This window comes from Pongo pygmaeus, chromosome 2, assembly GCF_028885625.2.
Source record: "Pongo pygmaeus isolate AG05252 chromosome 2, NHGRI_mPonPyg2-v2.0_pri, whole genome shotgun sequence".
In the NCBI taxonomy this organism is placed as follows: domain Eukaryota; kingdom Metazoa; phylum Chordata; class Mammalia; order Primates; family Hominidae; genus Pongo; species Pongo pygmaeus.
The window spans coordinates 13812625-13839115 of NC_085930.1; the positions used below are offsets into that span (position 1 = coordinate 13812625).

At 35.2% G+C, this 26491-nt stretch overlaps 1 protein-coding gene across 6 annotated transcripts in view; it reads left to right on the top strand.

Annotated features, from left to right (window-relative positions):
• The window catches only part of GBE1 (1,4-alpha-glucan branching enzyme 1), a 278483-nt gene that overhangs the window by 57810 nt on the left and 194182 nt on the right, over positions 1–26491 (top strand). For all 6 annotated transcript variants that reach the window (XR_010125659.1, XR_010125660.1, XR_010125661.1 and 3 more), the window contains exon 2: positions 4668–4837. Coding sequence is in view for 1 of the 6 variants with exons in the window: in XM_054483743.2 (XP_054339718.1) it covers positions 4668–4837 (170 nt within the window). In the remaining 5 variants the exon portion in view is untranslated. The remainder of the gene's footprint in view (positions 1–4667; positions 4838–26491) is intronic.

Sequence of the window (26491 nt, forward strand, 5' to 3'; positions counted from 1 at the left end):
AGCCTGGGCAACAGAGCGAGACTCTGTCTCAAAAAAAAAAAAAAAAAGATTAATTACCTTAAGAGTAAAACAACATAAATAACTTTCTTTAAAAGTGAAATATGACTTTTAATTGGAGATTTAACTTGAAATCTACCTTTTGTGATTAGTGATGTGATGTCCTTATTGCTTATTACTTTCTTGACCTTGGACAATTTCTGTATCTCTGTTTGCCTCTGTCTCTTCCTATGTAACAGAGGATTTAAAACATTGATATAGACATCACATCTGATAATTTTTATAACAGCTCTTTATATCTATACAAAATGCTAGTTCCTGTGGTAGTTTCATTTTATGTTCTTGGTTACCAAAAATTTGACCTAGTTTTTAAATATCCTCTAAATTCATAGCAAAATATTAGGAGAGATGACTATAATAGGAGAGGGCACAGGCATGATGAGCTTGCTGTATCCTCAGGCATTTTCCTTTTTGAGCCACAATGATTTCAAAGTGCAATGTGTATTTCTGTATCAGAAGCTGTAGGGCTGACCTTGAGGGAAGTCAAGATATTTAGTTAAGTAATATAATGCTATAATCGTGGTTCCATTGAAATTTCACTAAATGGGATGTTTGAAAATAAGAAACTTTCTAAAAATGATTATTTTTTAAACTTAAACTTTACATAAATCTAAAAATTTATCGTAAGGTATTATACCAACATGGAAAGTAAAATTATTACCACATTTGTTTATCCTCCCAACGTTATACCTGTTTGGAAAATCAGTAGTTTTCCTTGTATTATGAGGGTGTATGTGTGTGTATATTTTTTACCCTAAGTTCAGTTTTTGTTTTGTTGATTGTTCCACACTGTTTGGTCATTTTATTGCCTGTTATTATTTACGTAACTTAATATGGATTAGCATTTCCATATTCCAAGAAGTATAGCTGACTGATATTGGGAAGAGGTTAAAAAAAAAAACACACACAGAACCTTTTCTCATATTATTTAAAGAGTTTGCATATGGTGTTCCATCAGGCCTGCATATCTAGTTTGTTTGTCTAGGTAAGTATTTTAAGTATTTTGAAACAGTTGCCACTGTTTAAATTAGGAAGAGTTCATAGAAAAATCTGTATTTTTTTATGTTCTTGAATAATTACATGATTGGACAAACTATGCTACGCAGCAATGAGGTGTAACTATTAAATAGAGGCTGTGCTTTTAGATGAGGCTTGTACTTTCCATCTCAACAGTTTCTTTCTGCATTGTTTTCCTTAATTATGTTATCATCAGCTTTGCAATTTTGTGTTTCTTGTGTGGGGTCAGCTCCTCATATTTGTTACATCTGCCTGGCCTGGCTCCTTGGGGTGGTTCAGTTTATGTCCCCTTGAATAAAACTATCTGTGAGACTGGGATTATTTCGGGCAGGATTCCATATCAGCACATTTTGCCCTACCTCATTTTTTTAATGGTTGTCATATAATTTATCATTTGGATATTCCACAGTTATTCACCTAGTTTCCCACTGTTGCGAAGGTGGGTTATTTTCCATGGTTTTGTAGTATAAATAATGCCATAAAGAATAAATATTATTGTATACATAGATGTCTTTGCATCTTTGTGTGATGTATATCCAAAGGACAAATTTCTAAAAATAGAGTTACTTACTTGAAGAGTGTGATTTTGAAATTTTCATAGCTGTTGCCAAATTGTTTTCTAATTTATATTTCAACCAAGAGCATTTGAAAATGTCTTCTCCCGAACCATATCCCATCCATATAGACTATCATATGTTTCTGGGTCTTTTAGGTGGAAAATTGAATTTTGAAGTTTAGGTTTGCACTTCTTTAGTTATATATGAGTTTGATCATTGTTTCCAATGTTTATTGGCCACTTGTATTTCATTTTCCATGATCTCTTGGACTTACTTATTTTTAAAATATTAAAGTTTATAAATTTGATCTCTCTGGAAGTTATTTTGGTTTTAGAGATCTACTTTTTTATGACAAACTTATAGATTTCAATATTTTATTGAATAAGCCATCCTTTTCTTACTGTTTTGAAATGCCCTTTCATCACATACTGAATTTTTACTTCTGCTTAATACTATTTCAGAAACTCGGTTTTGCTCCATAGATCTATTTCAAATGATTTCAGTTCCTCAAATTTTATAAACCTAGTTTTACATACTCAGTAAAATTCCTATGAATATTATATAAAATTATGTTGCTGTTTTAATAATGTGAAAAATTATAGTTTTAGGAAAACTGTACTTAATTTTTTTTAAATGGTAGTTATTTGTTATACGTGATTACAACAATGCAACAGAGAAAGTAAAAAGAAACCTCACCAAAATAATCCTCACTGATATTAAGGGTATATCATTCTTGATATTTTTATATGCCTATCTTTAGATAGCAGGTTAGAGAAAATGCTTGATAGAAATACTATAATGAGACATGAGAAAAGAAATGTCTGTTAACTTTAAACAATGAAACTAATGTGAAATGGAAAGAAGAAATTATTGGAATTCATATACAACTTTCTTTACCTTAAATAGTTATTTCTTAAATGCTCATCTAAGATTAATAAAGAAATTAAAAAGTAAATGATGACAACCTTAAATTTTACTCTGTATTGAGTGACTCTCCGCTATAAAATTTCATCCCCCTTTCACTCATGCCTTTTTTTAAATATATTTTTACTTTGTCAGTTGAGATCCTTTTTTCATGATCACATTCACACAGTTCCACAGTTGTCTAGCCAAGGTTCTATATTTAAGGAGTCAGTTCTTAGACACACTCCTACAATGACTGTTCATTCTTGTATGTGTTTGTTTTTAATTTTTAATTGCCATTTAGAAAAATGTAAAGTAGCTTATTTTTCTTCTAGAATGGTTCATTAGTGTCATTGACTAAAACTCAATTTTAAATTTGACAATATTTTTAAAAATCACTTAGATATGAATAGAAACTTGTCTCCTAGGATATTCCTAGATTACTACTTTTCCTTCTTAGAATTGTGTGGAGTTGGCTTTATCTTTTGGTTTTTAATTAATGTTGCCTTTTTCTGCCTGGTTGTCTATAGACTCATTTCTTTTATCTTTTGAATTTCAGTTGCTTAAATTGGGATACATTTTGTGTGTCTTTGTTTCCCAAACCTTTCTTAAAACATTGTATGCTCTTTTTAATATGTGGATTTAATTCTTTAGGATAATTTTCCAGTTTTATAACTTCTATATTCATTTTATTTGGTTTCATTTTTCAGTCAGCAGCTGTATCCATATTTGGATCTTTTTTTGGTCTATGTTGGGTATCTCTTAGGTTCTCTTTAATATATTCAAATTCATTGTTTTTCTTTAATTATTTCAATTCTCAATTATTTATTGATTTAATAATTTGCTATTTTTGCTATACTATGTACTTTTTTTTGTTGAGTCTAACTTACTCATCATTATCTATTGATATACTTTATTCCTCCATTTATTTCCTTAAGTCTGCAGTCTTTTACTTTTCATTCTGTTGTCATATAATCTTTCAGCTCTTATTCTTTTGAGTTTATTTTTAATTAAGTTGTATAATGTGAAATATTTGTAAAAAGGTCCATTTTCTATGTAGCTTAAGTTGAGATATGGTTCATTATTCTGCATCTCAAATTTTGTATATTCCCTGGATATCCCGTGCCTCGATTCCTGCCATCTTTCTGGGAAAGATTCCTTAACCCCGAGGGTATGGGGAGGTGTAGAGAAGCTTATTGGCATTGCCTAGTTCATTGTATAGTTCTGGAACCTTCACTTCTGACATAGAGCACCTGCCACATGGTTTACTTCTCCAGTTTTACCAAGTTTTTCCTAGTTTGTTTCTTACTGAATATAGGGGATACTAATGAAAATAGGGTAGTACTTTTTGGTGTACCAGTACCTGATCCAGGGGAACTGGGAGAGGGTCAGGAGCAGGCATGTGCTGTTCTTTGTCCTGCTTAGGAATCTGTGATTTCTTCTTGTGGCTACTGGCTTTTGTGCTTTGATATGGTATATGTTCTTGACATGCTTAGTTGCTTTAGGGAAGGAAAAGGCTGCAGGCCAAATCTGGCCCACCACCTGTTTTTGTAAATAAAGTGTTATTGGAACACAGCCACACCCACTCATTAACTTTTTGTCCATGACCCCTTTCGTACTTCAGAGACACCCTTGAGTAGCTGTGACAGAGACCATATGGCTGCCAAACCTAAAATATTTGCCGTCTGCCCCTTTACAGGAAAAGTTTGCCAAACCCTGCAGTAGGCTAATTTTATTTTTCTTGCTGAATTTTGACTGTGTTATTTCATTTTCTTAGGAATCAGAGGAGAGAGATGTAGAGAGTCGGTTCCATTACACTGTCTCGACATGGAAGTTGCTGTAATGCTAGTTTTTTAAAAAATTCATGAAATAGTATAACCATCATATTTCCTCTCTCATACCAGTGCTTGAAGTTACAAAAAATGCTAGTTAGATTAGCTCAGTTTATTTTAAATAAGAGTGATTTTATCCTACCAGGTAACCTCTACTAATAAATGAAATTATTTATATTATTCCTCTTTAATAATGTCTTTTTTTTTCCCTGAATAAGACTAAAGCAGTTACTTAATTACAGTAGCTTTTCTAGAAGACTGTTTAATTTTCTAACTTATTTTCTTTCACACTTCTTCAAAGGTATAAGCAGTTTAGCCAAATTTTGAAGAACATTGGAGAAAATGAAGGTGGTATTGATAAGTTTTCCAGAGGCTATGAATCATTTGGCGTCCACAGATGTGCTGATGGTGGTTTATACTGCAAAGAATGGGTCCCGGGAGCAGAAGGAGTTTTTCTTACTGGAGATTTTAGTAAGTACTTGAAAGCATTGAACTAAATAGTAATATCTTATTAACTATTTAATACGTATATTTCTTATATTTCATGTATTTAACCATATGAACATTAATGATTACAAATAAATATCAGGCTTTTCAGATAGAGCCTTAGAATTTATTAAGCTCTTTGTATGGTACAGCTGTTTCTGTTATAATGTGATATGTGTATTCTTGAAAGACTTTATGTTCTGTAAAATCATGTACTAGAAATAACAAGGTTTATGAGAAAAATGCTATTAGGAAGACAACTCCAAATTTACTTGACTTTGCTTGCAAGCTCTGACAAAACCAGTAGCAATCCAGGTAAAAATATTGGCATAAAGCTCCGCTAGCATTCACACTTGGCTGGCTGGCATCATAGTTCTTGGATCCTCTGTATAGCCTTTTACTCTTTTTGGTGTCTTCAATCAAAGTAGATATCTAATCTGGGGGGTAACCTCCATCACTCATTTCTTTTTTTCCTTTACCTTGTTTTAGAACACAAAGGGAAATATCTTCTCAGCATTGTCATTTGCACTGTTAACTCCAACTAGACAGAGTTAACGCTGTGGAAAGCAAAGTCAGGTTTCCAGCTTAGAGTCTGGTGGGAGGAAAGGCTGTAATGTAAATAACTGTAATACAATCTACTAAGTTTTATTCTTGAAGGGTAAATGCATTACTAGAATGATGACAAGGAAGAAAGTTCAGTTTTGAAAGTGGAGTAACTGGAAAAAATAGGCCTTGGTAAAGGTTCTTGATACAAGGAAAAGGAATATCAAAATGATCATAATCCTTTAATACCACAGAATGGTATAATATTTAAAATTTGATTTCACTGGGCTCAAAAGTCTACATGCTGTGTTATTCAATTTTTATGACGTTTTAGAAACAGCAAAACTGTAGGGACAGAAAACAGATCATTGTTGTCAGGGGTTGGGGTGGTGGGTAAAGGTTGATTACAGAGGGACGCGAGGGAACTTTTTGGGGTGGTGAAAATGTTTTATATCCTGATTGTGGTGCTGGTTACCTGTCTGTATGAATTTATCAACATTTATAGAAATGTACATGTATAAAGAACAAATGTTAATGCAATGTAAATTATTCTTCAAGGAACCTGACTTAACAGAACTTTGGGTTTTATATTAGTATGCATTGTCTAAGACAGCACTGTCCAACAGAAATAAAATGCAAGCCACTTACATAATTCAGAGATTTTAGTAACAATATTAAAAAGGTGAAAGGAGAACAGTAGAATAAAATTTAATAATAAATTATATTTACCTAGTATATAAAATAATATCATTTTAACATTTAATCAATGTAAATTTTATCGATGAGATTTTCATTCTTTTATTGTACCACATCTTTGAAATCTGGGTACAGCAAGTATTAATTCAGATGGTAAGTTTTCATTGCAAATACAGTAATTCTTCGGTGTCAATGGGGAACTTGTTCTACAACTTCTTGTAGATACCAAAATCCAAGGATGTTTAAGTCTCTTGTATAAAATGATGTAGTATTTGCATATAACCTAGGCGCATCTTCCCTTATACTTTCAATCATGTCTGGATTATTTACAATACCCAATACAATGTAAATGCTTTATAAATATTTGTTATACTGTATTGTTTATGGAATAATGACCAGAAAAAAAAGACTGTTTAAGTGTTCAGTACAGATGCAACCATCCACTTTTCTTTTCCAAATATTTTCAATCTAAGATTGGTTGAATCAGTAGATGTGCAACTTGAGGGCAGACTGCACTTAATTTAAATTTAAATTTAATAAAATTTTCAGTTTAAAAGTATGTTCATATACCCAGTTTTTTCCAAACAAAATTAAGAGGTTTCCAGTAACTGACTTGAATACCACTTTTAAAATTTAAATTAATAACTTAATTAAGATGAAATAAAATATAAAATTCAGTTTCTAAGTTGCACTAGCCTCAGTTCAAGTGCTCTATCGCCTCTTGTAGCTACTGGCTTCTTTATTGGAAAGTACAGGTCTAAGGATTGAAAATACTTCATGGTGTAGTCCCAAAAATTAGATGTGTCTGGAGAGTTGTTGGAAAATTTCATGGACACTTTTGTAAAAGACCATGAGATATGATAATTCAGATTAGCTTGGCCTGGTGGTAATTATTAAATGTATTTTGAGGATAAGAGACTACTCACTTAAGTCATGGTTGTTATTAATAATTTTTTCTTTTACATAAACACAAGTATTTCCCCATCTTCTCTAAGTGACTGCCTTGACTTTTTGTTACTAGACCACTTAGAAATCTGCCTATAATCAAGGCATTCTATTTTACTAGTTTTCTTTTTTAAAATTCCATGCAGAGGTTGAGGATCTTGAGAATGTTTAAGTTAAATTTTTATGTAAAGATACCCAACTACTATAAGAACCACCATTAATATCTGATAGTTGCATTTGGTTCCCCCACCCCCGTATTTATGATGAAACCCACTTAATAGTTTCTATAAATATAAAAATATAGGAAAGGGACTATATGAAAACTGGATTTGTAAACTGTCATAATGACTATTGCTCATTTATTAAAAGTTGTGCTGTGTGTGTTTGTAGAATTGCATTTAAAAATTTTATGTTCTTGGACTTAATACTTAAATGTTAAAAGTACAGTAATTAAAAAAAGTTTTGTAAACAGGAAACTAAAATGACCTGGCCCATATTTTATTGTAAAAATGTCCTCTGTTAACTTTTTTTCCCAATTTACATTGACTTTTAAAATTCCACTCTTTATAAAGATGTATTGCATAATTTTAAATTTCTCCATATCCTTGTGATAACATTCATTTAATGATTCTCAATCAACAAATATTTAGTAACTAAGGGCATGAAAAGCAGCAGATGTAATCAGTGGGCCTTTATTTTTATTGAAGAGATAAGAAAAGACTACAGTAAATGAAACTGTGATAGAAAATAGTTAAGGACAGGCAGTATATTGGGAAACTTAAATGTCTATTTTCTTTTTTAGATGAAAGGATGTCTTTTTTTATGCTCAAAGTTATAGGATCTCAAAGTCTCTTTGTGAATGGGATCTCAGCTTTTTTTCACTAATGGGCTTTGACTTTCAAAAACAAACAAACAAACAAACAATTTGAAAATTGAGAGTGGAGCCTGAATTATGAGCCAATGATGCATTTAGAAGGTTTCTTTGTAAAAAAAGATATACACGTGGGTCAGTATGACTTTAGTGAACACAGAATTTTTATTGTGATGACAACCTACGTGAAAATATACTCTTAGATAACTGAACTAACCATGCCTTAACACACGCACACACACACACATGCACACTCTTCAGGGATTCTGTATTTTATTTTTCCCTTATTAACATAAAATCTGTTTTTTCCTAATAATAGTTGAGCAAAAAGAAAGATTTTTTTTCTTTTTTTTTTTGTGCCTACTGACCTGAGACTATTTTAGTTACAGGTACTTAGAATAATCAAATATAAATGCTATTTAAGAAAGAAATTGCCTGCTGGGTTCAATGGCTAACACCTGTAATCTGTAATCTAGCACTTTGGGATGCCGAGGTGGGAGGATCACTCAGGTGTTTGAGACCATCTTGGGCAACAGAGATAGACCCTATCTTTACCAGAAAATAAATAGATAAATACAAATAAAGAATAAAGAAATCATCATGAATTGGTGTGTAAAATAAAAAATGATGGGAGTTAGAGTTTCAAAACACAGTTGAGCTCTCTAAACAATGGTTCTTCCTCTGGCTCATTGGGGATAAACGTGATCATAATTGTTTTAACTGCCTAACTGGTTTGCTCTGGGTACTAACTAGATTGTGAATGTGAGAAATTTTGTACCTTAATCAGTGCTACAGAAATGTTAATTGGCAAGATTAAAAAAAAAACCCCTCTTATTTACAAAGGTCATTTTATTTATTTCAGAAAATTACTGTTAATTTCAAAAGGCAGTTGAGCCTTGCAAAAGTAAAATAGTCTGTTCTGCCAAAACTAAGGCAGATTTGCCATCCACGTTTTAAAAAAACTACTAGGAAAACAGCTTCAATTTAAATATGGTACATATATTTTTCTTTCTTTGTGAGAAAATACAACAATCATTTCTTTTTCTTCCAGTCATTTTTAAACAACTATTTTTTTTTAGCTAACAGCTGCTGCAGCGACCTAGAAGGATGGTGTATATATATTGACATTCATCAGGATTGGACTCTTACCACTGAAAAAGTCTTCCTGGTTAAACTAGAAATTACTTTAAAGGGCTGAGATGAATTTCTAAAACTTTGAATCATCTGCAATACAGCAAAGACTGATTCTTTAGAAAATCAGATGTGATTTAAAATATACTTGGAGTTTTGGTTCTCAATCATGTTTATTGCAGGTTGCTAAATAATTGAAAATAACTAGCTGCTTTCCAGTATCTAGATGATAATAAGAGAGAAAGGCAGTAAACTACATATGTCAATATAAAATAATTGGGTTCCTATTTGCTATAACGGAAAGCATTTCATTTAAAATTACTAAGTCTGGGAGCTAGGCACCTTTCAAATAACCTAAATGTCTATCACTGATAGACTGAAAGAAAGGAAAAAAGAAACAAACCCTGATTTTTATGCCTATAGAAAAAGGAACCACTGATATTTTTGCAGAGTGGGAAAGATAGCAAGAAGAAGTTTTTAACAGTTTTTTTGGACCAATTTTGTCTATAATTTTTTTTTCAGTTATATAAGTTTTCAGTGTGATAAAAGCCTTCATATTTCTTAATCCCACATGCTCTGAAACTGTGCTACTCAACATGTGCTCTGTGGACCAGTGGGTTCTGTGAACTGTAATCTGTTTTCAGTGATATTGTCAGAAATTGAGAATAAGCATTTAGGAATGTTGATAGCAATTTGGCAGGGTCATTTTATTTCTGTAGAATCTAATAATACAAAAATTCTGCTGGAGTTTTAAATCTTTTTTCTTTCAGTTTTTGAATCATTAATTTTATTTACATAATTGTTGGTCTATAGTGAAATTAAAGTTTTTTAAGAAAGGTAATTGGTACATAACCATAGTCTGAGAAACACTGATATGAAAATCAGTGATCATTATTTATTGGTTTAAAGCCGTTTCTGGTTCAGGGGTGTAATTCTGATACCAGCTTCTTTTGGATTCTGTTTCTTCATCTAATCTTTTTTTGTCTCTATTAGTCAGCTTTCACTGTGGCATGACATTTTACAAACAACTCCAACATTTTGATGGCTTACACAACAAAGGCCTCTTTCTTGTTCATTTTGGCTGTAGTTGTCAGCTGCGCTCTCCCGAAACTGTCAAATTCACTCCAGAATACAGGTTAATGGAGTAACCCCAATATGGGGACACACTGATCACATGAGAGAGAGAAAGAGCAATGAACAAACTCTAGGATGGCTCTAAAAAGCTTATAAGTAACATATGTGATTTGCACTTACATTTCTTTAGCCAAATAACATGGCCAAGCCTTATGTGAATGAGGCATGAAAGCCAAATCATCTTTTATGGAGGCTTGTGATGGTTAATACTGAGTGTCAACTGGATTGGATTGAGGGATACAAAGTTTTAATCCTGGGTGTGTCTGTGTGGGTGTTGCCAAAAGAGATTAACATTTGAGTCAGTGGACTGGGGAAGGCAGATCCACCCTTAATCTGGTGGGCGCAATATAATCAGCTTCCAGTGAATATAAAGCAGGCAGAACAATTTGAAAAAGATACGGGCCTAGTCTCTCAGCCTATATCTTTCTCCCGTGCTGGATGCTTCCAGGCCTTGAACGTCAGACTCCAAGTTCTTCAGTTTTGGGACTTGGACTGGCTCTCCTTGCTCCTCAGCTTGCAGACGGCCTATTGTGGAACCTTGCCATTGCGTAAGTTAATTCTTAATAAACTCCCCTTTATATATTTCTCCTATTAGTTCTGTCCCTCTAAGAGAACCCTGACTAATATAAGGCTCATGAAAAATTGGGAACAATAACGTCTGACCCATCTTTGTAATATACAGTGTAAACTTTCCATATTTTTTGATATTCTAGATATCTTAGAGTCTGTGGGAAGAGAATTGTTCTGGCAGGGTAGTGATCCAGACAGATTGTTGAGAAGATTTCTTGACTTCTGAACTCAGAGAGACCTTCAAGGAGTCTTTTGTTCAATAGACATTTTCAACTCCCTCTGGGTTATCTGTTAATGTGTTTTTTGCTATGTGGCTTCCCTTCAATTAGGTTTATTGGAAATTTTTCCTGGAAAGCAAGTTTTTGGAGGCAGCCTTGGGATTCTAGATATTGTTTATTTTGGCAAAGTGGTAGCGAACTACAAGGCACAAATAGAAGGCTTTAGGTTTGTTAACCAAACCGGTACCTATGCTGAGAAGTGACCTCTTCGATGTATGTGAACCTAAAGTAAGTATTCAGCAAATAGTGTTTTGTAGAAAGTTTTGCAGTACTTCCTTTGGCTTTCCAACCTGATGTTGTTGCTCTCACCACCTTAATTTATTTTACCTAATGGGTTGTTCACTTTCAATGGAGTATATGTACAATGGAGGTTTACTTAACCAGTCTCTGTTTACTAGACATAGTGAACTTACTTTTGCTTAACAGATTTCATTGTAAATGCTGCTGACTGATTCCCACAGAGTACTGAGCACAGGTAGTAGACTATAGTCTACTACACGTATACAGTTCTGCTTCTACCAGTTATACTGTGTGTCAGTTTTCCCCCCATTCCCGCCAATGCTGCTTTTTCCCATTATAATTCTATATCATAATTTTATATAAAGTGATGATCTATGAATATGACAGGAAAGAAAGTTATTGAATATTGGGAAAATCTCAATAAGGACAAGTTGTAAAAAGCATTTTGAATTAAGTATGAACTTGAAAAGAAAAGATATAAACCTAATTGACTTTTGCATGTAGATTATTTTACATGAACCTTTTAGCTTTCATTCATTTTTGTCCAGAGGGGGTTGGGAATTATAAACGTTACATTGGAGATGTATGTTCATATAAGAAAGATGCTACAAAATCCTTATCAGAGGACCCAAACTTTAGTTTTATGTGACAAGATGGGCGAATGTATAATTCTATTTAGGTTTTAAGTTAAAATAACATGTTTACTGTTTTGTGTGTGTGTGTACTTTATTACTCCCTCTTTTAACTAATATTTTCAACATACATAGCAACTTCTGGCCCCAATTGTGCTGGATCATGGAGCTTTGTTATAATGCCTAATGGGATTATTTTTACTGAAAAGCATCTTTACATTCTGGGATTTTAGGAGATAGCTGTTAGAGACCTTGTCGTGTTATAAGATATATATATATATAAAACTAATATATATATAAAATTATATGTATATATCACACCTAATATACCTAATAGATATCATACCTAATATAATATATAATACCTAAAATATAATATATATATTAGGTTTTTATCCATGGTTCATGGCTCATAATTCCCATATCCCTTGTTATAGTCTTTCGTTAAAATGCTGGGTGTGTTAGACTTCAAGGGTAGGCCTCAGGAAACAGAATCTTTCTTCCTTCTTTCTTCCACCTGCTCCAAGGCAGGACCCTAATCTTTCCTCACCTTTCTGATTGTGGTTGTTAAGACTCTACCCTGAGAGGGTCCTGCCTCATACCCTGGGGGAAGGCATGCTTCCACAAAAACCCAAGAGAACTGGGTTCCAAGAGCTTCCTGATAGCTGAACACATTGGGGTGGCTTACCCAGAGAGGGCATAGAAGTTGTCTGCCCTGGGCTGGGCGCGTGGCTCACGCCTGTAATCCCAGCATTTTGGGAGGCCAAGGCCAGCGGATCACGAGGTTAGGAGATTGAGACCATCCTGGCTAACATGGTGAAATCCTGTCTCCACTAAAAATACAAAAAAATTAGCTGGGCATGGTGGCAGGTGCCTGTAGGCCCAGCTACTGGGGAGGTTGAGGCAGGAGAATCTCTTGAACCTGGGAGACGGAGGTTGCAGTGAGCCGAGATCACGCCACTGCCCTCCAGCCTGGGTGACAGAGTGAGACTCTGCCTCAAAAAAAAAAAAAAAAAAGATGTTGTCTGCCCTTTCTCCCATACCTTACCCTATGCGTGTCTTTGTCTGTATCCTTTGCAATATCCTTTATACAAAACTGGTAAACATAAGTAAGTGCTTTCCTGAATTCTGTGAGCCACTCCAGCAAACTAATTGAACCCAAAGAGGGGACCATGGGAATCCCAACTTGAAGTTCAGGAGGCCCAGACTTGTGACTGCTGTTTATTGGTGTGGGGGGCAGTCTTGGGGACTGAGCCCCCAACCTGTGGGATCTGACACTGTCTCCTGGTAGATTGTGTCAGGATTGAATTGGAGGATACCCAGTTGGTGTCTGCTGCTTGGTGGTGGGGAGAAGTTCCCGTACCTTTGGTCACAGAAGTCCTCTTCTGTGTTGATGATTGTTATGGTGTCAGAGTATAGGAAATACATGGTTTGAGAGAATTTTTCCTGGTATGGACCTTAATTCTAGAAAGTAGATTTTGAACTGTGTAACATAAATATACATTTCCTAGCCTCATATTGCTTTTTAAAAATACTCTGTTCAAAATTTATGCTCTGTAGATAATACAGTGCTTTTTCTTAGGTTTCAGTTTTGGTATTTCACTTGTAGTTAATGTCTGTAAAATTATCTTGTTTATGGTTGTTCTTTAGCAGTTGTCTTTAAATTTTCATAACTTTATCTGTCAAATTGGCTTTGTTAAGCTCACCATTTACTTACACAAAGAAAGTGCATTATTCATATTCTCTTATCAAGTTAGATGTTTTCATAGAGAACTGATGTTCTATTTTATAACAGTCACATCTAGCCCCAAGTGTGACTGATTACAACATATATCAAATTTTTTGTATCTTGATCACAACAAAACTATTCATTTTAAGTTCAAATTGCGTTATTCTAAGAAGCTGTCACTTATGATAGACGTTTAAGGCAACTTCCATTTAATTTGTTGATAATTTCTTAGGCCACAGGTAGCTTATCTGAGTATCGTTTTGCATTGTGGAGAGGTTTACAAAAATGTGGTAAATCTGTCAAAGGTGTTCAGCATTGTTTGTTTTGCTCATCCAGGCAGTTGTTTCATGCAGCTGAATTGGAATTCACCGATTAGTCTTGACGCTTGGTCTGGTTTATTGTCAAGCTTTGAATCTGTAGCTTTCTCTTCATATCAGATTATTTTCTTCTTTTCCCTATTACTGTCTTGTATTCTTTATATTTTCAACCCCTGTTGAACTATTTCCTTTTAAGGAAAAAACTAGAGATACTTTTAAGCTTGAATAGATCTTGGCGGGGGGAAAAGGAAACTTTTGCTTCTTTGTATTATAGCTTGCCAGTTCATCATGTAAAACTATGAAAGTATTCATTTTAATTATGACTGCCAGAGACCGCCCTCTCATTATGGACTCCTGAAAAAATGACTTAGCCATCTTACTTGCTTGTAAATCAGTGGCAGAATTGCTTCAGATGTATTAATTAGCGATTAGGAAGCTGAAAATAATACCACACTTTTTTTCAGCAAGAAGGAATGACCTTCAATATTGATGACATTGCCTTTTAACAACCATGGACATGTACGTGAGTTTTAACCCAAATCTGGAAGGCCTGTTAATACTCTCACTTTTTGTATTTATTTTATTTCTTTCTTTTTCACTTTAATATTTTAAAAGTTGAGGGATATTCATATAACATAACATTCACTCCTTTAAACTACACACTTCAGTGGTTTTTACTCTATTTTTATTTTGTGCAACCATTATTACTATCTAGTTTCAGAACACTTCCATCACCCCAAAAGAAACCTCATACCTGTTAGTAGTTAGTTCTAATTCCCCTCTTCTTCCTACCAGCCCCTGTCAACCACCAATCTAGTTTGTGTCTCTATGGCTGTATCTGTTCTGGACATGTCATAGAAATGGAATCATACATGCGGGCTTTTGTGTCTGTTCTGGACATGTCATAGAAATGGAATCATACATGCGGGCTTTTGTGTCTGTTCTGGACATGTCGTAGAAATGGAATCATACATGTGGGCTTTTGTGTCTGGCTTCTTTCATTTAGCGTAATATTTTTAAAGTTCATCTGTTTTGTAACATGTAACAGTACTCTTTATGGCCAAATAAAATTACACTGTATAGGTAGTCCACATTTTGTTTATTCATTCCTCAGTAGATGGTCATTTGGGTTGTTTCTATTATTTCTTGTGAATTATACTGTTAGGAAAATGTATGTCAAGTAGTACAGGCTTTATTCAGTGGCCGTGGAATTGAGAAGAGGGAGCTTGGCTCACCAATCAACTTCTCGACTAGTAAAGGATGAGGGGGTTAAAATGTAGTGTTTCTCTAATGAAGGAGTTGGACATTAAAAGCAAAAGGAATATTCACGATTTTTCTGGAAGTGGGCGGTGAACATTTCAGAACTGGAGTGCTGCCTTTTTTGTCCTTTTATGGCGTCTTCCAGTCATTGTCTTGGTGACTGTGAACTGTCATGGCACTGATGGGAGTGTCATTTAGCATGGAAATGAGATCATAATGAAGCCTGAGGTCTTTTTGACGTCCTTCAGTCGGCTGTCTTGGTCCTAACCAGTCTCAGCTAGTCTGGCTACAAAGGAAACTGTATCATAGGCATCCTGTTTCTTAAGGATAAGCAGAGTTAGGGCAGGGTAGAAATTCAGCTATGTCACATAGGCGTTACACTGGGTAACAATATAGTTTTGATTCTCTTGGGTTGTCTTGGTTATTGATGCTCTTACCAAATTCAGTATTTTGCCGTGTTGGTCATTTCCTTATTTGCCCTATGATCCTTTCACTCATCCTTCTCTGCCGTACTCTCCACATTTCCAAGCCGAGCTCCCTTGGCTTCTGCTTCTGTTGAGTTGGTTTAGTGGGTAGCACTAGTGGAAGACTGGAGAGTAGAAGGAGGCGGGGAGCTGGAGAATTCTCCCCTCCTCCTTTGCCCACTCTTGCAATCTAGAGTAAGGCTGTGCCTCTTGAAGCAGCTGTGTCAAAAGAACATAAATCACCAGAGCCATTTCTGATTTTATTTGCTTCTAAGTGACCCCTACTTTCTTTAAATGGCTACATTTGCACATACTATTATGTATCTTTCTGTTCAAAGAGGAAGAAAACATTTTTGATTCATTTGTTCCTCCCTCCCACCTTCTTTCCTCCCTTTTTCCCTCCCTTCCTCCTCCTTTTCCTCCTCTCTTTCTGTTTCTTCGTTCTCTACCTATCCCACTCCTTTTCTCCCCCCTTCCCTCATTTCCTTCCATCCTTCCTTTTTCTTAGATATTGCTTTGATCGTCTTATTCCTCAGCCAGCCTAGTAACTAGTGTTAAAAAGAGAGTTTCAGGCTTTCAAAAAGGCTCTGAGTTCTTAGGAAAAAAAGATGGTACTTTATTTCTTAATTCACGTAAAGCAAGCAATTAACTTTGTAGCAATTATTACAGACTTCTAAAATATCATGAAACAATTTATACATGATTACCAATACATCTAAACTCTAGACAAGTAATATCAAAGTTTTATTCTGTTCCTTTTTTTCCTGTAGTTACAGAATATGATCTTAAAATAAGGTGCTTACTCTGTTAAAATGGTATTTTCCTCCAAATAGTGTTGATATTCACATGTAAGTCACTATACATATAGTTTATATGTATATGATATATATAGGTGGTTGTGTGTGTGTGTTTGTGTGTTTCAAAAATCTATCAGGGTTCTTGATATTAGAAGACTATATGAAAGATCCAGAATTTAAATTCAATAGCTTCTTTCTCATCTACACCTGCTTTCCTTCCCTTAAGTAACAGTACTTATTGAGTCTCTTCTGTGTGCCAAATACTGTGTTAAATAAGTCTTGGAAATTCAAGCAATTCACAAGAGGGACAATAACCTTCCTATCTAGCGGAGGAAATGGATGGTTTCTTCCTAACCAGCAGTCATTGCCTGAGCTTATATATTAATAACATTAAATTGAAATTTTGATGTTATTATAAGTAGTTGTGGCCATTATGTGATTTTTTTGGTATAAAAATAGATACAATTTTATAAAGATACGTTAGGAAGTAATTACTGATACTTTCCTAAGTACTTTCTAAAGTCAAAAAGTAACTCTTGGAATATAATTTAATAATAATTATAAACAATATACTCCTTCAGGATACTGTATTTTGAGGATTGTGTTTGATTGCATATTTTTTTGGTAATATTTCATGTGTTTATTTTTAAACCAAAACTGTTGGACTGAAAGTTTGAGGTATATTTCCAGAGAATCTGTAATTGATTTAAGTGATACATGAGACCTTTTTTGTCAAGCTGATCTGAGCTAGAAAAAAATCTCTTAGAATAGCTGCATTTAGATTTTAATGAAACTAGGCAGAAAGGAGACTAAAGTGAATTTCCTTTTTAGTCTTTTAAATGAAAAAGTGCATCATTTGTCCTATATATCTTATTCATCATCAGTCATAGCAAAGCATTCATTCCCATGAGAGAGATAATGGAGTCAGAGCCGAGAGGAATGGAAGATTGTCATTCAATGCAGATGAGTTTTAGTAATATTCTTATCATGAAAAATTGGGTTGCAAAACCTTAAGATTTAAAATTAAGTTGCCATAGATATATTTAATTAAAAGTGGATTGCTTTAACCTTTCTTTAAGTTAGAAATAGGTTTAAAATCTTAAATTAAATTTATAGTTAGTTTGTATTTAACTTGTATTCAGTACTTGCCTTTAATAGGAACTCTTTATAAAGTTTAGTCCAAAAAAGGCACATTTTAATTGAATTATTACAATGAACATATAAAGAAAGTTTCTGAAAGCATTTTATAACAGTATATTGGATCAAAATATGGTTCACTTTTTTCTTGATGGAGGACGTTACCAAACTTAACAAACCAAACTAAAAACTGAGAGCAAAAGGGGGCTCTGCATTCTCAACTCCTAACACCTCGTTAGCACAGCTGGCTATATGTCCTGGTGTTTTAATGTTTTCACTTGATGGGGTAGGTCCTTATTCATAATACTGCCCGATGGACATTGTTCTTCTAAAGTTAAAGCATATGAAGCACGAAGTTATTGAGGTTGAAAAGCAAACATAAACGAGACTGTATATTGTGCACATTAGTTGGCCAAGTTGCAAACTTCCCCTTTATGTAATCATTTTAGATTAATTAGAAGAAATTAGAAGCCTCCAAACTTATTCTGTGATTCTATCTAATTGAGCACTCTTAATCCAAGGCATTAAAAATAAAAATATGGTGAATATAGAAGGATGTGTGGCCAACTACCAGTCCTCACTGTGCTTGCCCCCAGCCCTAGCTCTGCATCACCTGGTTTCAGGATGTGGGTGTCCCTTGTTGTAAGAAGATGCTGAAGTCTGGGCTGTGTGGGTCATGGCAGTTTTCCCACCTGAGAAAAGCCATAGGAGTAGGCATGGGTAATAAGGTTCAGAGCAATTGCCACAGCCCCAATCTATGATCACGCCCTTGGCTCCTGTCCGTCAACTCGTTACAGATCCCTTCCTCTAAGAGTTACTGAGTCAGAAGTGGGGTTTTCTCTTTCATTGGTTTACTTTTGCCTAAGATCTACCCAGATGAATAATAATATTACCTTAGGTGCTTGGTTCAACTGTATTATTTTATTTAAAAAATTAATTAATTAATTATTTATTTTTGAGACCTGGTCTTGCTCTGTCACCTAGGAAGGTGTACATGATCACGGCTTAATGTGGCCTCCAGCTCCTGGGTTCCAGCAGTTCTTCTGCCTCAGCTTCCAGAGTAGCTGAGACTACAGGCATGTGCTACCATACCCCGCTAATTTTTATTATTTTTTATAGAGAGGAGTGTCTTGGTATGTTGCCTAGGCTGGTCTCGAACTCCTGGGCTCAAATGATCCCCCCTCCAAGGCCTCCTCCTGCCTCGGCCTTCTTGGGCTACAGGTGTGAGCCACTGCATCCAACCAACTTTAGAATTCAAACTTTATTTATTTTTTTTATGATTAGGTCATGCTGACTAGCACAAAGTATCTCGGAGTAATTGTACATGTACATATTAAACCAAAATACATTGTTAAAAGCTAAGTCATTTACTATAATTTTCATTTCATTTTTTAAAGGAAAAGCTTTTTTATAAACTAGTCCATTTTTGTTCTCCTTTTTCTTCCTCTTTACAGGGTGAGGAATCACAAACTGAAATCTCCTGTAAATATATTATCATTAACTGGAAGGAAATTGCAACATTATAGAGTTGTTAATCTTTTCTCATTTAAGATCGAGATTCATTCACTTTCCGAGGCTTGAACAAGAAGGCATGGTCATGTTAGGCATACAGAAAATTGGAGTCCCTTGTTGTTGCAAGCAGGTGGATTATCCTCATCTGGACTTTATTTTGTTTCACACCTTCATCATCGGCCACATAGGAAGAGCTTTCTGTGTACGGTGCTCCATAGGAAGTACGATGAAATGAAATTTTGTATGCTAGGGCTGTTAGCATAGTTCTTAAAATCTAGTATGTTCACTGTAAATGTTTCTTTACTAATTCATTTTTGCTTTGTGTTAGTAGGACTTAATCATGCTTACAGACAATTGTAATGTCTAGCATAGGACAATAATATAGCAAGACAATAAAGAGAATCATAAATAAAATGAGACAACAATGAGGAAAACAGCAAGATGATAAAGACAATAAAAAGTAGAATAAAATAGAAACAAAATAAAGACAGTCATAAATGGTTTAACCCTTTTATTAAACAACAACAGCAAAAAAGAGGATTTCCATCATTTAAATTTGTGTTTCATGGTGACGATGGTGTTATGGAATGGCTTGGAGTTATTCATTCTGTTAGGATAAGTGCTAATGATATCCCAATTAATTGATTAGCAAATGTTTCATAAATATATTGGAAAAATTTACTATTGTAGTTTTAAACAGGCATGTACGTGTAACTATAAAATAGTGAGTAGTTCTGGTAACTGTTTATTTAATGCACATGTATTGTTTGCTGTGTGCCTGATCCAGTACCAGAGCTGGACAAGTATCTGTCTTACTACTTTTTGGTTGGTATTTTTGTATCTAGTGCTTCCTGTCTTATTTGATTGATAGTGTTACAACTGAGATAGAGTTTATTCATTTCTTTGCGAAGCTTAGTAAGAGGAATTTAGAGATGAAGTATGCACACACAGTGTTAGCACTGAGGGAATGAACATATGACTTTGGTTGGTGTTGAGTGTCTAGCGGATGTCAGAGAGCTTAAGTCCACTTTATTTCTAGAGGACACAATGATTTCTGGCAGGACTTCATAGTTGTGAAGATCTTACTGTGCTCATTAGAAACCAGGGGTAGGCACAGAGAAAGCACATAGTTCTCTGTCTCTAGAGCATTAGATTTATAATGTTTGTTAGTGGACCTATTGTTGCATGACTTTTCCTTAGTTCAGCTAAATACAGGACCTTGTCACACAGCCACGAAAGATTAGGCTCACAGACAATTTGAAGGGTGAGTAAGGCACAGTTTTATTGGGTGAAAAGGGAAAAAATGGGAAACAGGGATCCTCCACAAAGCTAGAATCCCCGCTGGTGTGCTTTGAATTGAATCCCTGGTTCCACCCAGGAAAAGGAGGGGCCAGGCTCCTCCCCACTGCAAACAACACTAACTTCCCAGCAGGAACATACCAAATGCATACTCCTCCCAGGGCCCAGACTGGTTGGAGTTTCTCTGGGGACCCCTTCCCTCCTGGCTGTCTCAATATGGCCAATGGTCAAGAGAGGCTGGAAGAGGCTTAGTTCAAAACTGGTACAGTGGACTCGCCTGCTAGTGGTGGGCGGCTGTGTGTGAGATGATAACGTAGGGCCTTGCAGGCTATTTTATGAAGTAGTTAAAAGTGACAAAAACATTTTAATGATTTTGTTTCAAATTTAAGAGTTCTTAAAATCTAATCAGTAGAGTAGTTAATAAAAACATGGCTATTTACTTTGTTCGACTTTAAACAAATGGCTCTTACATTAAGACAGAAAACATGACAATTGTTGGTGGATTAAATGTTCTTTATCTTAATGGAATTGCCCTAATGGCAGTCAGATTTATTCTTGAACATGTTAAGCCTCCATATGACTTGCGAGTATTTTCCTAAAATTGGGTCCCTGATTTCTGAAATGGGAGTGAGGAAAGATGTGAAAATTGATGGCCTCAAGCTTTTTAAAATCCAAATTGAAACTTGTACTACAAAGAGAGAAGTTTAACCTGAGAGTTTATGCCTGTATCAGCATGACATAGAGTAGCAATTGAAGTTTTCTTACACCCTACAGATCTAATAAACACATTGGTTCATTTAAAAGTGATTCAATTTTCTTGGATTTTAGATTTCAGAAAAAAGGAACATAGTCTAATAAATTATGTCCTATATGTCTTATAAATGTAGAAATCACATATAGAGGTTTATTTTAGATGCTACTAGTGTTTGGGCATAGATAATTTGGCATTTTGTGAATTTTTGGATTAATAGCCTATTGAATATTTTAGAAGATTGCTTTTTTTAAATGGTGATATTTAATATGTTGAATGGATATAGTTTATATACATAATAGTAATTGCCTGTATAATTTATATATAGATTAAATATGTATATTATATATATTATTTTTGGCATTTAGGACATAAAAGAGAAAATTAAGATCTGTTTTAAAATACAAGTAAATACATTCATGTCATTCATGTTTTTTAAAATTACTGTAATTTTGCTTTTAAATCTCTGTCTACATAATTGGTTAGTGACCCATAGGAATTGAAAAGATTAACAAAAGCAACCACCTAAATCTTTTGTGCATTTTAATCATTTATATTATTTGCTAAATACAGGTATAATTCTTATTAATATAATCTTAGTATATAATGGAGTCTTATTAAAAGAATACTATTTATGCTCATTTGCAAAACTAAAAATAAATGTTTTTTTGGGTTAATTGTATTCTTTATTACATGTTCAGTTGCCAAGTTAATATCATCTTCATTTGGCATAAAAAGGTGAAAATTTATTTTAGTAAATCCTTGTTGAATACTTACTCTGTGGGTGATTCTGTGTTAGGCGTTGGGGTGCAAAGAAGAATAAAACTTGATCCCTACCTTCAGAAAGCTGGCAGTCAGGGGAAAAACAAATCAATATAGACAAATTAGTAAGTGCTACGTATAAGCAAATGTATTAAGTGTAGTTGGTAAGTGCTGTGGTAGATGTAGATTTAGGCTACTTGTGGGAGTTCAGAGGGAGTTATCACTCTTGGTACACAAGTCAGCTATATCCACAGTAGTGTGGAGTAGCACAGTATTTCCATACTTTGTGTAACAATAGTAAGGATTTATTTTCCACTCATGCATCTGCAGATCTGTTTGAATGGCTCTGCTTTTTAGACGTTTTGATATGCTTAGGAAAGGTGATGGGGTAGTAAGCAAGATTTTTTGGTGTGGAATGAGGCTGCTGGTGAGTGATGAGCAGAATTTTTGGAAAGCGTTATCAAACTTCGTTGTGTAAAAGCTATAAAGATTACTGTGGCAGAATTTTTCTGTTTTAAACTCCCTGATGCTAAATACTCCAGACTGAATGGGGCGTCTCGATCTACAATGTTTTGTGACATGACTACTTTTCTTTGATGCTACTCCAGACCTCTTGATCTGTTTTTGAACGTTTCATCTCTTTCGAACCTTGAGCTTCCACCGTGCTCACCTTGTGAATCTGTAAAGTCTAATTTTTTCTCTGCTTTTGCATAGCTTCTGGGAACAGTGAGGAAAATCACATAGAGATGTGAACTGCTGCTTCTACGGAATCATGGCCATCAACATTCCACAGAAATCATTTGCACACCCCGAGCCTGCTCTTTCTTACATTCTCCATGGTAGCTATTTCAGTTTCACTGCTCTCCTCAGAATCCATGATTTTACTACCTCCTCATTTTTCATTCACATAATAGTTGCCTTGACTTTTCAGAGAAAAGAGAAGCCACCAGAAAGGAAAATTTTCGACTTTCCAATCATTTTCTTAAAAATATCTCTATATATTTATCCTTTCCATGTGCTTTCAAAAGTTGGTAGAAGAAATTGCTGTCACAGATCCATATTTTGAATCCCATTTTCTTTTGCGTCCTTAATATTGTACATCTGTTTGCCTCTTCTTTTCCCCTCAGCCTCTCCATCTGCTGCTTTCTTTCCCTCTGTATGTAAAGTTGCTCATCATTCTTCTTCCCTAAATACATTAGAACGAAAGACTTACCTCTTTCATTTCTCTGTCAGATTTCTAGAATGATACCGTAGACTATTGGTTAGAAAACCTGTGTGTGCATAGCAAACATGTAGGGAGCTTATAAAAGTAAAGATCCACTCCTGGATCTGATTGACAGATCTGTAGTAGAGTTTTTATTGTTTTTGAACTTTTAAAGATAACCAGTTTGGGGAACTACTGTAATAAATGAATATGTATTAATATGGGTGATGCTGACTGTGTAGTATGTGACAAAATGTTACAAAATTGTAAGTTTAAAAAGTGTATATATATACTTTTATATATAGTTTATACTGTATAGACACGTGCATATGCATATAAATACCTATATAATAAAAATGAGAAGATTTTATACTAAGGCATTGATAATGTAGAGGTGGATGTGATTTGAGTATGTTTTAGTGTCTTTAAATTTTATTTTATTTTATTGTGTTGTTGAGTCAGGGTTTCGCTCTTGTTGCCCAGGCTGGAGTGCAATGGTGTGATCTCAGCTCACCACAACCTCCGCCACCCGGTTTCAAGTGATTCTCCTGCCTCAGCCTCCAGAGTAGCTGGGATTACAGGCATACGCCACCACACACGGGTAATTTTGTATTTTTAGTAGAGATGGGGTTTCTCTGTGTTGGTCAGGCTGGTCTCAAACTCCTGACCTCAGGTGATCCACCCGCCTCAGCCTCCTGAAGTGCTGGGATTACAGGCGTGAGCCACCGCGCCCGGCCAGTGTCTTTAAAATTTATCTATATATTTTTTTCTATGCAGAATATATCCTTCTTTTGCAATAAGAAACAAAAATAATGGTAGAGGTTAGTATCCCATGTACCTGCATTCCCTATTTTACCTTCCTTCCCTCCCTCCTCCATATAGGTATCTTTTCTTCCTTTATCTTCTTGCAGTAGTAGATGTTGTAGTAGATGCTGTAGATGACTACTTCTAGTTTCTTAAAATTCCCTTCTCTCTTACTTTCATAATCTCTGTCCCATTTAAAGAACCACTCAAGCGAAACATTATTTTTCTCTGCCACCCCTAATAACCAAACAGTCGTCTTACCAAGGAAGTAGCTTTCAAATGCACTCCTTTATTTTCATCCCCATCTTCGTTGTGGTTTGAGAGAACCAGTTGAGATGGGTATCACTGAAGCCCAAGGAGAGGGAAGCAGGAGTTTCCAATGCCACTGAAAATGCATGCCACTTGAAGTCTGGAGAGAACTGTTGGGACTCGAAATTTTCAAGTCTATGATAACCTTTGCCAGAGTATTTCAGACACATTTTAGCAGCTGAAGAGATACGAGGAAGTAGAGATGGCAGTTAGGAAATTGGTCTGTCAGTGGTATGATAGCCAGAGAATGACTTGGATCAAAAAGAGAGGTTTTCTTCATTGTTGTTAATGTTCTTTCAGCCAGTGCATCAACTCATCATATTTGAATGCTGAGAATAAAGAGCTTGAGAGCATGTTTGAAAACATCAGAACATTAGAAAAAAAATGTACAAAAGAGAAAAGAAAATATTGGAATCAGCTGAGCACGATGGCTCACGCTTGTAATCCCAGCACTTTGGGAGGATGAGACAGGTGGATCGCCTGAGATCAGGAGTTCAAGACCAGCCTGGCCAACATGGTGAAACCCTGTCTCTACTAAAAATAAAAAAATTAGCTGGGCATGGTGGCGGGTGCCCGTAATCACGGCTACTTGGGAGGCTGGGGCAGGAGAATTGCTTGAACCCGGGAGGTGGAGGTTGCAGTGAGCTGAGATCATGCTATTGCATGATCAAACCAAAAAACAAACAAACAAACAAAAAACAACAACAAAAATGGAATCAAGGAATTAGCCTTGAACAAGAGAAAAACAAAAACAAAACAACAACAACAACAAAACGTCTTTCTCACAGACTGAAGGAAAGGTGGTAAAGGTGCCTGCACTTACCAGTTCGTAGGTTTGAGAGTGGAAAGCTGAGGGAGTTCTTGTCTGCTGGCTCCCATTTTCTCTGTGAAACAGAAAACCTTCTGCTGCAAGGAAGTAGAGTATACAAGTTTACCTCTCTGTGGAGATCCTGGAAGCTACGTGGTAAAATGCATGATCTTTATTATTTTCTTACTCTATCTGGTCTCTCTGGCTTGCTGTCATTCTCTTTTATGATACTTTTGTTGTTATCCTCCACAAGGCTGTAACACCAAGGTTAATGCTGGGCATGTTGTAAACATTAACAAAACACTTTGTTGTCATTTAAGGTTGAATATCCAGAGAGTAGCCTGAATCATGCTCTGTCACTTACTTTGCTGGGGATGGTGACTTATCCCAGCAGTGTGGTTGAGGGGATCCTCTGTTTTGACAGACTGATGTAGCTTTATTTCTGGTGTAGCTGCTATATTGACATGCCTAATGTTTTCAGGGCTCGCAAAAATGTACCAGTGAGCTTTTCTATGAAAAAAAATTTCATAGAGAAATTTTGATTGCTAAAGCATGAGATTCCAGGATGGCTTTAATTGAGAGGGCAAACATAAAATCTAGTTAAATTTCTGCTGTGGACTGAGTGTTTGCATCTCCTCAAAATTCATATGTTGAGCCCTAATCTCCAATGTGATGGTATTTGCAGGTGGGGGCTTTGGGAGGTAATTAGATCTTGACGGGAGAGCCCTCATGGATGGGATTAGTGCCCATATAAGAGACCCCAGAGAGAGGATTCTGTTTCCACCATGTGAGAGAACATGGAGACAGTACTCTGCAAGTTGGGAAGGGCGCTATCAAGAATTGGACCGTGCTGCCACCCTGATCTTAGACTTCCAAAGCCTTCAGAACTGTGAAAAATAAATGTTTTTTGTTTAAGTGACCCAGTCTGTGGTATTTGTTATAGCAGCCTGAGTTGTCTAAGACAGGTATTATCCACATTTCTACCCAGTAGATAGATACTGGGCTGAATCTAGATTGTTGTATACGTGTCATAGAGGATAAGAGCACACGCAGACAGAAGCAGGAGTCAGATTAATATGATTCAAATACTGGCCCTGTCATGTAGTAGCTCTGTGATTTGGTCTTTGTTACTCTCCCTCTTGGAGTGTATTTTCTCATTCTTCAAATGAAAATTGTGATACTTTATAGGACATTTGAGGTAATCGAATTAGATGTCGAATGTCAAGCACTAAGGACAAGCCATAACTACTGCTACTGGAATCAGTGTCACCAAGTCTTCCTATTTTTTGTTGTTGTAATGATTTTGTTATTTCTGTCACAATAAGACTCTTCATTTCTATATCATTAGTTTTGAGATGGCCTTTGCTCAAATTATTTTTTTGAAGGGAGTATATTATTTGATATAAAGTTGTTTACAGCTCTTCTTCCTCAAATATATATGAAATG